Below are 17148 nucleotides of genomic sequence, written 5' to 3' on the forward strand. Positions count from 1 at the left end.
TATTATTTTTACCAAAGGTGGTGGTAAAAGGGATTATGATTTACTATTTTTTTGATCACTCTGATAGTATCTATCACAGTGATCAAAATGAACCAATAGGAAATATTTCCTATTATTGCTGGATGCCGGCCGGCAGATCTCGGAGGGTGCACTGCTCATGCACCTTCCATTTTCTTCCCGGAAGAAGATGCTGGCGGCAGGGGGACTTCATGGGGGTGATGCAGGGACTCTGGAGGTACCAGGGTAGAATTGGGGGACCCCATTTCTCTCTCCTCTGATGTGTTACCACATCAAAGGAGAGAGAAATTAAATTGGAAATCAGACTTTTTTCCTTCCATGAATAATGTCGATTGCAACAGCGGGGTCGGTAAGAACCAACCTGAATCATGTAGCCAAGAGTCCCAGAGAAATTGTGATGCTAGAGGGCACTATAGACTTATTTGTCAGCGTTGTTAAAACACGGTGCTGAGGCATATGTATCCTTAATTGCCGCTGTTAAAAGGCGTATCTGCAGTCGTTAAGGGGTTGAAAAATCAAGCTTTAATTCTAACAATAAAACTAGATAATAAGTACATTGGGGACATGCCAATAAACTTTGAATGCATCAACATGCCTGTAATGCACTTCCAGGGTAAATTGTGGCTTTAAAGCTTGACTTTTCAGTACTGGCAACCAGAAAATGTACATTTCTCAGGCTTTGGAGCACAAAATATGTGCCTTTTTTGTAGATTTCACATAGAGCTGGTAAATGTTCAATGAAGTGGCTTTATTCAGAAGAATGCATTGAGACCCAACATTTTGTGATTATTCCTCTGCTGTAGATTATGATATGAGCATCATCAACAGCCTGCACAGCAAACAAAAAAAGAAATTAAGGTGTGCCTCACAACATAAGAATATCATCAAAAAGTTAATTAATTTCAGTTCTTCAATATAAAAGTGAAACTCATATATTATATAGAGTCATTACAAACAGAGTGATGTATTTCATGTGTTTATTTCTGTTTATGTTGATAATTATGGCTTAAAGCCATTGAAAACCCAAAAGTCATTATCTCAGTAAATTAGAATACTTTATAACACCAGCTTGAAAAATGATTTTAAAATCCAAAATTTTGGCCTACTGAAATGCATATTCCGTAAATGCACTCAATACTTGGTCGGGGCTCCTTTTGCATCAATTACTGCATCAATGAGGCATGACATGGAGGCTATCAGCCTGCAGCACTGCTGTGGTGTTTTTGAAACCCAGATTGCTTTGATAGCAGCCTTTAGCTCATCTGCATTGTTGGATTTGGTGTATCTCATCTTCATCTTGACAAAACCCCATAGATTCTCTATGGGGTTTAGGTCAGGCGATTTTGCTGGTCAATCAAGCACAGTGATACTCTTGTTTTTAAACCAGGTATTGGTACTTTTGCCAGTGTGGACAGGTGCTAAGATTTTACGGCTGTACTGACTTTGGCCTCGATAAAACACAAATGATCTATACCAGCAGATGACATGGCTCCCCAAACCATCACTGAGTGTGGAAATTTCACACTAGACATCAAGCAGCTTGGATTGTGTGCCTCTCCACTCTTCCTCCAGACTCTGGGACCTTGATTTCCAAATGAAATGCAATATTTACTTTCATCTGAAAACAACACTTTGGACCACTGAGCAACAGTCCAGTACTTTTTTTTTTTTCTTGGCCCAGGTAAGACATTTCTGGCATTGTGTATTGGTCATGAGTGGCTGGACACAAGGAATGCGACACTTGTAGCCCATGTGCTAGATACATCTGTGTGTGGTGGCTCTTGAAGCAATGACTCCAAAAGCTTTTCCATTCCTTGTGAACCTCCCCAAATTTTTGAATGGTCCTTTCTTAGGCTAAGGTTAACCCAGCTGCTTGTGCACCTTTTTCTACCACACTTTTTCATTCCACTCAACTTTCCATTAATATACTTGGACGCTGCACTATGCGAACAGCTAGCTTCTTTAGCAATGACCCTTTGTGGCATACCCTCATGGTGGAGTGTGTCAATGACTGCCTTCTGGACATCTGTCAAGTCAGCAGTCTTCCCAATGATTGTGGAGTCTACTCAAACAGACTAAGGGACCTTTAAAACACTTAGGAAGCCTTCGCATGTGTTTTTTGCTGATTATTCTAATTTACTGAGATAATCATTTTTGGGTTTTCATTGGCTATAAACAATAATCACCAACATTAACAGAAATAAACACTTGAAATAGATCACTCTGTTTGTAATGACTCTATATGACATATGAGTTTCACTTTTTGTATTGAAGAACTGAAAAAAATTAACCTTTTGATGATATTCTAATTTTGTGGGACGCACCTCTTGATGAAGTAATAATAGCAAAATACACAAAAATAAGAACATTTGCAGTTGTTATCTAGCACATTTCTGGATTGTTGCTATGCAATAGCCCACTCAAACTTTTCTGGATACCTTATTATTTTCAAGCATCGTGGTGTTTGTAAGTGAGATTTCTTATGGGAAACTCCTGTTTTCCCTAGAGTTTCCTTTTAACGTTTTGTGTGATCTTTTTTTGTTCATATTTAATACAGACTTTTTTCATGGCCAATGAACTTTCTTAAACAAAATAACTACCTCTAGTCACCAATTATACAGTTTGAACATATTGTAAAGTTTGAGAATTTACAGAACACCATAATTGTCCACCACAGAACTTTCCATTGTGTCTACTCACATTTGAAGGTTAACTCCTGCCACGAGAATCTAACTTCAATACATTATTGAATCTAAATTGATTTAAAAGGAATTTATCACCTGGTATTTATATTCTTATCTGAGAGAAGACTGCTTGATGTAGTTTTGAAAAAAAAATCACTGTCTTATCAGCTGGGGATTATCATGAGAGAACTAGTAAACCTTCTAACATGTACTTTTACCTATTTATAAGCTCTGCATAACTCTGCCCCCATGTCTGATTGGCAGCTTTCTGCCTATGCAGTTTTCAAAAAAAATGTCAATCTGCAGTGTATACAGTGATTTACAGAACCCAACATTCTAAGACTTTATCAAAACAGGATTTAGCAGCCCAGTATGTGACACATCACTGAAATCAGGATCTCAGCCTCCATATCATGCTGTTATCAAAATGGGCAGCAAAAACCTGGTTACTAAGATTGATCAAAAACTGAAATGCTTGAATGCTCAGTACTCAAATCAAGCATGTTGGATGCTTGGACATGCTTGACTTGAGTAGCGAGCATAATGGAAGTGAATGGCAAACTCGAGCACCTTTCTGGAAGATAGAAAAATGATCTCTCTCTCTGGCTGTCTCTCATCTATCACTCGAACGCCACTCGATACTCGGCACTGATCGACATTTGAACGAGCACCCCGAAATTTGATCGAATACCAAGCACACTCGCCCATCACTACAGGTGATAAATTCCCCGGAAAATAGTATAATACTGTGCAGAATGGTGACTAAATTGTTTGGCTAGTTTTTTCTAAAGCTTAGTTTGGCTATACTGTGTTCAGGACAATTGCTGTTGATATAAATCATAGTGTTTTAGTGTTTTGGTCAGTCTGTTTTTAAAACCTGCAGTAGTTATTTCAATACATCTGCCCATTAAGCGGTTAGTTGTGAGTAGAAGCTCTACAAATACGAAACCATTTTCTTGAGAGACATAAGAAAAGAATAATGATGAACCCAAAAGCTATGATTTTTAGTTGAAGAAATGGAAAACTAATTTTGATTTGCATATACCAAATGTATCTATATTAAATTGAATTCACAATTTTTCCCACTGGCTATGTTGTTGTATTAAAATCATTTAGCCATTAAGCAAGTTGTAAAAACAGGTTTATTTCTTAAAAATAAATACAAAAATATAAATATAAAACATTGGCAAGATACTATTGGATGAAATGACGTTCTACTAACATATATCTTCACCAGCTTCATCACACCTACTGACATCACATGTACATTTCAGTACATTTTAATGTACATAACTTTTCGGAGTATCAGAAAAATCATTTTCTTGTTCCTTCTGGAGAAAAAAAAAAAAGTTGCTGCAAATGGAAAAGCAGCCAATTACCCAATAGAAGCGATGCGTTTATGAGTTTGTTACAAGGAAGTAGTCTTCTGTTCAAGTTTTCAAAATGATCATTTGACAGACAACATAGTGACCGCGGCATTCAATCCACGGTTAGTAATTAACATTAGCCATACTCTAAGGTGATAGTCTACATAGAATAAAATTTGATGAAATAAGTGATTGTGGTAAAAAGGTTTTTTTTTTCTTTTTCTTTTTAATGTGTTATTGTTATTATTTTAACACTGGGCGGAGTGTCAGAAAAAAAAATGTATTTTAAAATTGTTAATATCATTTCCAAGTGCCCGCAAATTTATTCCACTTTGGAATAAAATAAAAAGGATGGCACATATTTCAAGTTATGAATCTTTATCACTCTCCCCGTTTCCATACATTTCAGCTAGCTTGTTGAAGCGTGGACCCCATTCTTTGAGGTATTCATAGTTTTGGTCCCCTTCTGTAGTACTAGACTCTAGAGAGCTTAAAGATTCAGCTATAGAATCATTGCCTTCATATGCATATGTTGCAAGTGAATCATATGGAGGTGCAGTGGGGTCATTATCATGCTCCTTTAACCTTTGGCTGATAAAATCACGAACATCTGTATTGTCTGGGACAGAGGCAGTTCTCCTAGGTAAAAGCAAATTTTCAGGAACGATGTCTCTACGATGTTTTTTATCCTCCATAGCCCCTGGATTTCTAAGAGTGCCAATGTCAAAAGCTTGTGTGTCTTCTTCTCCACCTCCTTCATCATTATAACTGACAATGTTGTCTCGGATGTCCTCTTTTGACAAGACCAATGGCTCCTTCTTTCTTTGTCTTTTCAGGGCAGCAAACAGTACTACAATAACTGTAAAAATAAATAGAAAAAAAAACACATTAATACAGTTATAAATTATTCTCATGATAAACCTAGTTTATATTAATCATTAAAACTCAGGCTACATGGCTACTCTGGGCATGACACAAAATCACTCTTTGATGTTTCTACAATACATTGCAGTGTAATGAAGGGGAAAGGGGTGACATTGCAACCGAATGGGTACGATGATAACGTGACTGCAACAAACAAGTCACATCAAGTCAGAAGCAATTGTTTTTTATTACACTTGCTTGTCACGATACCCATCCACAGTCATTATGCTTCAGTGCAGCAGCTGCACAGATCAATCTTTGGCCAAGCGACCTGCATCATGGCTAAAGTCACCATCTAGCTTCAGCCTAAGATATACAGCTCTGGCAAAAATTAAGAGACCACTGCAAAATTTTCAGTTTGATTTTTCTCTTTATAGGTATATTTTTGAATAAAATGTAAATTGCTCTTTTATTCTATAAACTACTGACAACATGACTTTGAATTTCCAAGCACTACATTTTGTATTTTTTTCAGAAAATGAGAAATAGTCAAAATAACAAAAAATTCAGTGCTTTCAGACCTCAAATAATGCTAAGAAAACAAATTCATAATCATTTAGAAACAACAATACTAAGGTTTTAACTCAGGAAGAGTTCAGAAATCAATATTTTGTGGAATAACCATGATTTTGAATCACAGCTTTCATGCGTCTTGCATGCTTTCCACCAGTCTTTCACACTGCTTTTGGGTGACCTTATTCCACTCCTGGTACAAACATTTAAGCAGTTCTGGTTGACTTGTGCCAATCCATCTTCCTCTTGATTACATTCCAGAGGTTTTCAATGGGATTCAGGTCTGAAGATTGGGCGGGCCATGACTGGGATTTGATGTGGAGTTCCTTCATCCACACACTGATTGACCTAGCTGTGTGGCATGATGCATTGTCCTGCTGGAAAAACTAGTCCTCAGAGTTGGGGACCATTGCCTGAGGAGAAAGAATCAACTGTTTTTCCAGGATAACCTTGTATGTGGCTTGATTCATACGTCCTTCACAAAGATAAACCTGCTCAATTCCAGCCTTGCTGAAGCATCCCCAGATCATCACCGATCCTCCACCAAATTTCACAGTGGGTGAAAGACACTGTGGCTTGTATGCCTCTCCAGGTCTCCATCTAACCAGTGGATGACCATGTGTTGGGCAAAGCTGAAAATTAGACTCATCAGAGAAGATTATCTTATGAAAGTCCTCTATGGTCCAATCCTTATGGTCTTTGGCAAACGTCAGCCTGGCTCTTCTTTGCTTCTCATTGACGAAAGGCTTTTGTTAGCTTTACATGAATTGAGCTCTGTCTCTAGGAGACTGTTATGAACTGTTCATGTACTTCACCCTAGCTGCCATTTCTTTTGTAGGTCACTTGATGTCATCCTGCGGTTGCTGAGTGACATTCAAATAAGATGACGGTCATCCGGGTCAGTGGAGAGTCGTTTTCGCCCTCTGCCATTCTGTAGTTTTGTTGTCCCCAATGTCTGCTGCTAGACCTTGTTGTAATGGACCGCCATCTTAGAAATTTTAAGGATGGAGGCAACATGGCGCTCACTGTATCCCTCTGCTAGTAAAGCCAGAATTGAACCCTTCTTTTCCTTATTCAAGACTTTTCTTTTCAACTCATTTGGCATGGTTGAAAGTTATTTTTTCATTCCTATTACTTTTGGGATATTATTAACTGTTGTTTTGCCATCCAGCTTGTCCTATTGCAAGAAGATTGTGAACACCACAGCAGGGTATTTTATACTTTCCTTTGTTAGATAAGATTTGGTTCATTTGATCACCTAATCAGAAGCACATTCAGTAGAATGTGATATACTCTGGTTGGAATTCAACTGACACTGGAATGGAATGGCTGTTAGACATGTACAGTCATATGTAAAAGTTTGGGCACCCCTATTAATGTTAACCTTTTTTCTTTATAACAATTTTGGTTTTTGCAACAGGTATTTCAGTTTCATATATCTAATAATTGATGGACTCAGTTATATTTCTGGATTCAAATGAGGTTTATTGTACTAACAGAAAATGTGCAATCTGCATTTAAACAAAATTTCACCGGTGCAAAAGTATGGGCACCCTTATCATTTTCTTGATTTGAACACTCCTAACTACTTTTTACTAACTTCCTGAAGCACTAAATTGGTTTTGTAACCTCATTGAGCTTTGATCTTCATAGCCAGGTGTATCAAATCATGAGAAAAGGTATTTAAAGTGGCCACTTGCAAGTAGTTCTCCTATTTGATTCTCCTATGAAGAGTGGCATCATGGGCTCCTCAAAACAACTCTCAAATGATCTGAAAACAAAGATTATTCAACATAGCTTTTCAGGGGAAGGATACAAAAAGTTGCCTCAGAGATTTAACCTGTCAGTTTCCACTGTGAGGAACATAGTAAGGAAATGGAAGAACACAGGTACAGTTCTTGTTAAGCCCAGAAGTGGCAGGCCAAGAAAAATATCAGAAAGGCAGAGAAGAAGAATGGTGAGAACAGTCAAGGACAATCCACAGACCACCTCCAAAGACCTGCAGCATCATCTTGCTGCAGATGGTGTCACTGTGCATCAGTCAACAATACAGCGCACTTTGCACAAGGAGAAGCTGTATCGGAGAGTGATGCGAAAGAAGCCGTTTCTGCAAGCACGCCACAAACAGTCACCTGAGGTATGCAAAAGCACATTTGGACAAGCCAGTTACATTTTTAAAGAAGGTCCTGTGGACTGATGAAACAAAGATTGAGTTGTTTGGTCATACAAAAAGGCGTTATGCATGTGCTGTATTGTTGACCGATGCACAGTAACGCCATCTGCAGCAAGATGATGCTGCAGGTCTTTGGAGGTGGTCTGTGGATTGTCCTTGACTGTTCTCACCATTCTTCTTCTCTGCCTTTCTGATATTTTTCTTGACCTGCCACTTCTGGGCTTAACAAGAACTGTACCTGTGTTCTTCCATTTCCTTGCTATGTTCCTCACAGTGGAAACTGACAGATTAAATCTCTGAGACAACTTTTTGTATCCTTCCCCTGAAAAGCTATGTTGAATAATCTTTGTTTTCAGATCATTTGAGAGTTGTTTTGTGGAGCCCATGATGCCACTCTTCATAGGAGAATCAAATAGGAGAACTACTTGCAAGTGGCCACCTTAAATACCTTTTCTCATGATTTGATACACCTGGCTATGAAGTTCAAAGCTCAATGAGGTTACAAAACCAATTTAGTGCTTCAGGAAGTCAGTAAAAAGTAGTTAGGAGTGTTCAAATCAAGAAAATGATAAGGGTGCCCATACTTTTGCACCGGTCAAATTTTGTTTAAATGCAGATTGCACATTTTCTGTTAGTACAATAAACCTCATTTGAATCCAGAAATATAACTGAGTCCATCAGTTATTAGATATATAAAACTGAAATAGCTGTTGCAAAAACCAAAATTGTTATAAAGAAAAAAGGTTAACATTAATAGGGGTGCCCAAACTTTTACATATGACTGTAGAGAGGCTGTTTTTTAAAAAATTGTGCAGTGGTCTCTTAATTTTTGCCAGAGCTGTATAAGGGGATAAACAAATTAAGAAACATTGTGATTAATATTTTTGTCATGACAGCAATGTTTAGGAAGATACTAAGCCATTTTAGCAAGCAATGTTTTAAATCTTGTGGAAAAATGTGTCAATTAGCTATAGTGAATGTCTAAGCAGTGGAATATGTCTTCATAATTAATATTGGTAACTATCAACAGATATAATTTAGTGCTTATGTGGTTTTAAAGTTGCGGCCTCCTTTAGAAGAACTTTGCTTCCTTAGCCTCTCTTTTTCACTGGATACAAAATGAGTTTTAACAGTTTGCAATATACTTTAAAACAAAGAATATGTAAAAGTTAAAGAATTCAATTTTTTATTGAAACCCAACTGCAAAAATTATTGTAGCCAAAAAAAGATGCACTTAATTATAGCAAAATAGTCTTGAAAGTTGTCATGTCCCTTAAGGCCTTCTCTCTCATCTCTTTAACTCCTATAAAAAAAAAATATATATATATATATATTTATTTAGTTGAGTGTATGTATGTGTGTGTATGTATCACACTATGCCCACTCCACATAGCTGGGGAAAGAGACCCTGGCCCAGAGACACTGGACAACATTTGTGACACACAGCTTGGCCTCACATACATTGCACACATAGTTCTGCTGCAGAGACCCTCTGATCCCATGTATACGGGATTACTATACTTCCCCCAGTGATGTGATATAAGACCCTGCTCTGTGACACGAGCTGACACTTCTACTCCAGCACCAGCACAGCCCTGCATCTGACTCCTCCTCCCAAGCACGTGATTGCTCACATGGTCGTGACATCATCACAGGTCTTTTAGCTACCCAGGATCTCGCATCTACCGAGACTTCACTCAGGGAAAAGAGGAAAAAATGGTAAAACATCTCAGGCAGCCATAACATCAGCACCAGCACTGCACCCCCACTGTCAGGACTCCTCACAGGAGAAGATGACATACAGGTATATACTATACACAGGTACACAGTGGAGATGACATACAGGTATATGCTATATACAGGAGTACATAACATACAGGTACAGTGTTGGCCAAAAGTATTGACACCCCTGCAATTCTGTCAAGTAATGCTCTGTTTCTTCCTGAAAATGATTGCAATCACAAATTCTTTGGTATTATTATCTTCATTTAATTTGCTTCCAAGGAAAAAACACAAAAGAGAATGAAGCAAAAAGCAAATCATTGATCATTTCACGCAAAACTCCAAAAATGGGCCTGACAAAAGTATTGGCACCCTCAGCCTAATACTTGGTTGCACAACCTTTAGCCAAAATAACTGTGAACAACCACTTCTGGTAACCATCAATGAGTTTCTTACAATGCTTTGCTGGAATTTTAGACCATTCTTCTTTGGCAAACTGCTCCAGGTCCCTGATATTTGAATGGTGCCTTCTTCAAACTGCCATTTTGAGATCTCTCCACAGGTGTTCTATGGGATTCAGGTCTGGACTCATTGCTGGCCACCTTAGAAGTCTCCAGTGCTTTCTCTCAAACCATTTTCTAGTGCTTTTTGAAGTGTGTTTTGGGTCATTGTCCTGCTGGAAGACCCATGACCTCTGAGGGAGACCCAGCTTTCTCACACTGGGCCCTACATTATTCTGCAAAATTTGTTGGTAGTCTTCAGACTTCATAATGCCATGCACACGGTCAAGCAGTCCAGTGCCAGAGGCAGCAAAGCAACCCCAAAACATCAGGAAACCTCCACCATGTTTGACTGTAGGGACCGTGTTCTTTTCTTTGAATGCCTCTTTTTTTCCTGTAAACTCTATGTTGATGTCTTTTCCCAAAAAGCTCTACTTTTGTCTCATCTGACCAGAGAACATTCTTCCAAAATGCTTTAGGCTTTCTCAGGTAAGTTTTGGCAAATTTCCAGCCTGGCTTTTTTATGTCTCGGCGTAAGAAGTGGGGTCTTCCTGGGTATCCTACCATACAGTCCCTTTTCATTCAGACGCCGACAGATAGTACGAGTAGACACTGTTGTACCCTCGGACTGCAGGGCAGCTTGAACTTGTTTGGATGTTAGTCGAGGTTCTTTATCCACCATCCGCACAATCTTGCGTTGAAATCTCTCGTCAATTTTTCTTTTCCGTCCACATCTAGGGAGGTTAGCCACAGTGCCATGGGCTTTAAACTTCTTAATGACACTGCGCACGGTAGACACAGGAACATTCAGATCTTTGGAGATGGACTTGTAGCCTTGAGATTGCTCATGCTTCCTCACAATTTGGTTTCTCAAGTCCTCAGACAGTTCTTTGGTCTTCTTTCTTTTCTCCATGCTCAATGTGGTACACACAAGGACACAGGACAGAGGTTGAGTCAACTTTAATCCATGTCAACTGGCTGCAAGTGTGATTTAGTTATTGCCAACACCTGTTAGGTGCCACAGGTAAGTTACAGGTGCAGTTAATTACACAAATTAGAGAAGCATCACATGATTTTTCAAACAGTTCCAATACTTTTGTCCACCCCTTTTTTATGTTTGGTGTGGAATTATATCCAATTTGGCTTTAGGACAATTCTTTTTGTGTTTTTTCATTGAACACAAATTAAATGAAGATAATAATACCAAAGAATTTGTGATTGCAATCATTTTCAGGAAGAAACTGAGTATTATCTGACAGAATTGCAGGGGTGTCAATACTTTTGGCCAACACTGTATGTACACTATATGCAGGGGAGATGACATACAGGTATGTACTATATACAGGGGGAGAAGACATAGAGGTATAAACTATATACAGTGGATATGACATACATGTATACACTATGTACAGGAGGAGATAACATATGCTATATACAGGGTAAATGATGTACAGGTATATACTATACACAGGAGAGATGACATACAGGTATATGCTATATACAGGAATAGACAACTTACAGGTATAGACTATATACAGGGGAGATGACATACAGTCATATGTTAAAGTTTGGGCACCCCTATTAATGTTAACCTTTTTTCTTTATAACAATTTTGGTTTTTGCAACAGCTATTTCAGTTTCGTATATCTAATAACTGATGGACTCAGTTATATTTCAGGATTCAAATGAGGTTTATTGTACTAACAGAAAATGTGCAATCTGCATTTTAACACAATTTGACTGGTGCAAAAGTATGGGTACCTCAACATAAAAGTGACATTAATATTTCGTAGATCCTCCTTTTGCAAAAATAACAGCCTCTAGTCGCTTCCTGTAGCTATTAATGAGTTCCTGGATCCTGGATGAAGGTATTTGTGACCATTCCTGTTTACAAAACAATTCCAGTTCAGTTAAGTTTGATGGTCGCCGAGCATGGACAGCCCGCTTCAAATCAACCCGCAGATGTTCAATGATATTCAGGTCTGGGGACTGGGATGGCCATTCCAGAACATTGTAATTGATCCTCTGCATGAATGCCTGAGTAGATTTGGAGCGGTGTTTTGGACCATTGTCTTGCTGAAATATCCATCCCCTGCGTAACTTCAACTTCGTCACTGATTCTTGCATATTATTGTCAAGAATCTGCTGATACTGAGTTGAATCCATGCGACAATCAACTTTAACAAGATTCCCAGTGCCGGCATTGGCCACACAGCCCCAAAGCATGATGGAACCTCCACCAAATTTTACTGTGGATAGCAAGTGTTTTTCTTGGAATGCTGTGTTTTTTAGCCTCCATGCATAACGCCTTTTTGTATGATCAAACAACTCAATCTTTGTTTCATCAGTCCACGGGACCTTCTTCCAAAATGTAACTGACTTGTCCAAATATGCTTTTGCATACCTCAGGCGACTCTGTTTGTGGCGTGCTTGCAGAAACAGCTTCTTTCGCATCACTCTCCCATACAGCTTCTCCTTGTGCAAAGTGCGCTGTATTGTTGACCGATGCACAGTGACACCATCTGCAGCAAGATGATGCTGCAGGTCTTTGGAGGTGGTCTGTGGATTGTCCTTGACTGTTCTCACCATTCTTCTTCTCTGCCTTTCTGATATTTTTCTTGGCCTGCCACTTCTGGGCTTAACAAGAACTGTACCTGTGTTCTTCCATTTCCTTACTATGTTCCTCACAGTGGAAACTGACAGGTTAAATCTCTGAGACAACTTTTTGTATCCTTCCCCTGAAAAGCTATGTTGAATAATCTTTGTTTTCAGATCATTTGAGAGTTGTTTTGAGGAGCCCATGATGCCACTCTTCATAGGAGAATCAAATAGGAGAACTACTTGCAAGTGGCCACCTTAAATACCTTTTCTCATGATTTGATACACCTGGCTATGAAGGTCAAAACTCAATGAGGTTACAAAACCAATTTAGTGCTTCAGGAAGTCAGTAAAAAGTAGTTAGGAGTGTTCAAATCAAGAAAATGATAAGGGTGCCCATACTTTTGCACCGGCCAAATTTTGTTAAAATGCAGATTGCACATTTTCTGTTAGTACAATAAACCCCATTTGAATCCAGAAATATAACTGAGTCCATCAGTTATTAGATATATGAAACTGAAATAGCTGTTGCAAAAACCAAAATTGTTATAAAGAAAAAAGGTTAACATTAATAGGGGTGCCCAAACTTTAACATATGACTGTACATGTATATGCTATATACAGGAGGAGATGACATACAAGTATATACTATATACAGGGGAGATGACATACAGGTATATGCTATATACAGGAGAAGACCTACAGGTATATACTGTACTATATACAGGAGGTATATACTATTTACAGGAGAGATTACATACAGGTATATGCTATATACAGGAGGAGATGATATACAGGTATACTATATACAGGATGAGATGACATACAGGTATATACTATATACTGGAGGAGATGACATACAGATATATACTATTTACAGGGGGAGATGACATACAGGTATATACTATATACAGGGAAAGATGACATACAGGTATATACTATATACAGGGGGAGATGACATACAGGTATATACTGTACTATATACAGGAGATGATGCACAGTTAAATACTATATACAGGATGAGATGACATACAGGTATATACTATATACAGGGGGAGATGACATACAGGTATATACTGTACTATATACTGGAGATGATGCACAGGTATATACTATTTACAGGAGAGATTACATACAGGTATATGCTATATACAGGAGGAGATGATATACAGGTATACTATATACAGGATGAGATGACATACAGGTATATACTATATACTGGAGGAGATGACAAACAGATATATACTATATACAGGGGGAGATGACATACAGGTATATACTATATACAGGATGAGATGACATACAGGTATATACTATATACAGGGGGAGATGACATACAGGTATATACTATATACATGGATGAGATGACATACAGGCATATACTATATACAGGGGGAGATGACATACAGGTATATACTATATACAGGGGAGATGACATACAGTTATATACTTTATACAGGGGAGAGTACATAGAGGTATATACTATATACAGGGGGAGATGACATACAGGTATAAACTAACCACAGTTAGTTACTATGCCCGGGCAACACCGGGGCTCTTCTGCTAGAACAAAATATTTTTCTGATCCTCAATAGTTTCTTAATCTAATTATCTCTCAACACCTTTACAATAGTTCCTTGACTATGAAAAGGATAAAGTTCCCTATAGACTTTAGTTTACATTTGGTTGAACCACCAAATTCTACGGATTTTCCATTGGTCTAATGTGTATGGGGTCGCTGATTGACTGATGGTACAGGGAGCTGTCAATCACACCGATCATATTGCTCTCCCTGAGATTAAGCAATGGCCAACATGTCAGCCTGCATATTTCTCAAAGAGAACATGAGTGCTTGGCCAAACAAGCGCTCCTGTATACGGGAGACAGGGCTGAGATATCTGTTGGCCAAAGCATTATTCATCAGGCAGCCATGTAATGTGTATGGTTAGCGTAGGCAATCAGGAAAAACTGCACATTGCCACTGAAAATTGTGTTAGGAAAGCAATACAGAAAGGAAAAGAATAAGTAATACAACACCATCTTCATATTCTCTATTTAACCATGCATACCTTTGTGTAGAGCACTTATTCATATTAATATTAAAATATTAGCACAGCAATAGGAGAATTGCACACTCTATGAAAGCCTATCCATTTTTAATGCATAAATAAATGCATTTCAACAAATTTGCAATGGCATTTATGTAACATATACAGTAGGTTTTAAAAATTATATAAATAAATATTGCTGAAGAAGCTGCAGAGTTCTTTCAATAGATTGTAGAGTTTAACCTAAAATGAACTCATGCCTTGACAAAACATATAAATAAAATAAAAAACTTCTTTCTGGTGCCAAACTTTTTCAATTGGCAAAATAGAAAATGGATTCATATAGAAATATCCAGAAATGTAATGTCAGATATTTTGGAAGCATTCATTTGCATAAAAATCTGACATGCACAAATAATGACCTGCAGAAGTTACACTTATCTTTATAGAACATGGCCAGAGAATTATTCACTGAAACACACACTGGGCAGAAGTACAAAGTGTCATTTAGGAGATTGTCAATTTCATATTTTTTCAGCGTCACTTTATTCTCTTTTATAATCTTTGAAATTATAAATGTCCTATTTTCCTAAATAATTTTGAATTAAAAAATACATAAATGCAAAGGGGAAAAGTCTCCAGAATTGCAATTTCATTTATTGGCCTTCTGTGTCTTTAGATAAGCAAGCATATAATTGTAGAAACTAATTACAAAATATGAATATTGCTGATTCTTTTTTACTAAATTAAATATCTATATTTTTTCTCTATAAATATGTTAGTCTGGCAAGATGTTCACAGTTGAATACTCAAACATGCCATAAAATTATTGTTTGATGATTAAAGTACCTAACCTTAGGCACTATTGTGCTACAATTTGGTGGACAAGGTGAATATTAAATCCATAAATGTATTAAAAAACAAATAAACAGAAACAAAAATAAAGCAAACAAACTGAAGCAAAAACACACAACTTGAATTCTATATAAAAAAGGATCAATGATAGAGAATTTTACATACTTATAGCTACTGGTCGTGTGTTCTTATAGGGATATAAAATTTTCTGTTATTTGTCACATCAAGAGACTGTACAAGATAATCGAATATGCCAATTGCTCCCAGCTAGAGTTGAGCAAAACAGGTCGGTCAGATTCAAAAGTCGCCGACTTTCGCCAAAGTTGGGTTTCGCCAAGCGAAACCCGACCATAGCGTGAGGTCGGCCATGCGGTCGTCGACCCGAGCGCCAAAGTCGGATTTCACAGAATGCTTGCACGTGACTTTATTTTCAGCCAATGAGCAAGGACGTACACTGTGGGCAACAAGATAACATGTGCAGCGTCCGGGGAGAGAGAAAGATTTTGCGCACTTTAAAAAAAAGCGATCCGGCATGTAGGCGTCCTCCACTCCCTGCCGACTTTGCTTCCCCATTGACTTGCATTGGGTTTTGTGTTTCAGTTGGACCTCCGACTTTTCCCTATAGTCGGCCGATTTCGTTCGACTCGACCTTTGAGAAAGTCGGGTTTCATGAAATGCGACTCGACCCTAAGAAAGGCAAAGTTGCTCATCTCTACTCCCAGCATCTGTTGCTAATAAATAATGAGTAGACATGTGCAGATCTTTTGAAATTCAAATTCACCTACTTCAACAAATTTTCCCCAAAAGTTTGATTTGCAGTAAATAAATTCACACGAATTTCAGCACTTGAGAGCTCTTAAAATACATGTGAAGTAGAAAAGAGAGGACTCTGATGATCACAAAAGCTTACACTCTATAGGAGAGAGAAATCACCCCAATGACTACAAGAGCTTACACTTTACAGAACAGAGAAATCACTCAACTAACCATAAGAGCCTACACTCTACAAGAGAGCGAAATTACCCCATTGACCATAAGAACTTACACTTTACAGAACAGAGAAATCACTCAACTGACTTTAAAAGCCTACACTTTACAAGAGAGAGAAATGACCCTATTGACCATAAGAGCTTACACTTTACAGAACAGAGAACACACTCAACTGATCATACCAGCTTATGCTATACAGAAGACTTACCCAGTGAATCTCAAATGGAAAATGATTCAAAAGCACAAACTGTGTTCTGCTTGAAACCACTGATCTGTGAGGGCCACTGGACAGACCATAACAGAACAAGGAATGATAGTCTGTGATATGTCATAATTGCAGGGCATTAGGGAGGTCATGCATGTTTGCATTCATGTGAAATTTTGAATTTCAGGGAATTTGACTCAAACTTGATCCTCCACGAATTGAACTGCTCATCTCTAACCGTGAAATAAGTTAGTTTGAGTAAAAGGATTTTCACTGTGGTGGATTTCAACTCCAGTGAACTCAACTCTGTACCATGTGACTTTCTCACGATGCTAGCGAGGATCTCACAGAGGTAACCGCAGTTCAACCTGGCTGGGAACGCAGCGTCAGTGACGTCACTGCTAGTCACTGAGTCTGATCTCGCAGCAGTTCAGTCACCAGTAGTTCTCAGCCTGGAAGGTCACATCTTGGCACCATCCAGGTTGAAAACTATTTCTCCCCCAGACATGGATTACGGCGTGGGACAGAATGACAGACAGATATGGCATATT

General features: G+C 38.2%; 1 protein-coding gene across 3 annotated transcripts in view; it reads right to left on the bottom strand.

Annotated features, from left to right (window-relative positions):
* Positions 1–3826: 3826 nt before the first annotated feature.
* Positions 3827–17148, bottom strand: part of LOC141084631 (cadherin-10-like) — an 879938-nt gene continuing 866616 nt past the window's right edge. For all 3 annotated transcript variants that reach the window (XM_073569456.1, XM_073569455.1, XM_073569457.1), the window contains one exon: positions 3827–4928. In XM_073569456.1, the coding sequence (XP_073425557.1) occupies positions 4438–4928 (491 nt within the window). In that variant the 3' untranslated portion in view covers positions 3827–4437. The remainder of the gene's footprint in view (positions 4929–17148) is intronic.

This window comes from Dendrobates tinctorius, unplaced genomic scaffold, assembly GCF_039654945.1.
Source record: "Dendrobates tinctorius isolate UK_male_01 unplaced genomic scaffold, ASM3965494v1 ptg000025l, whole genome shotgun sequence".
Taxonomy (NCBI): Eukaryota; Metazoa; Chordata; class Amphibia; order Anura; family Dendrobatidae; genus Dendrobates; species Dendrobates tinctorius.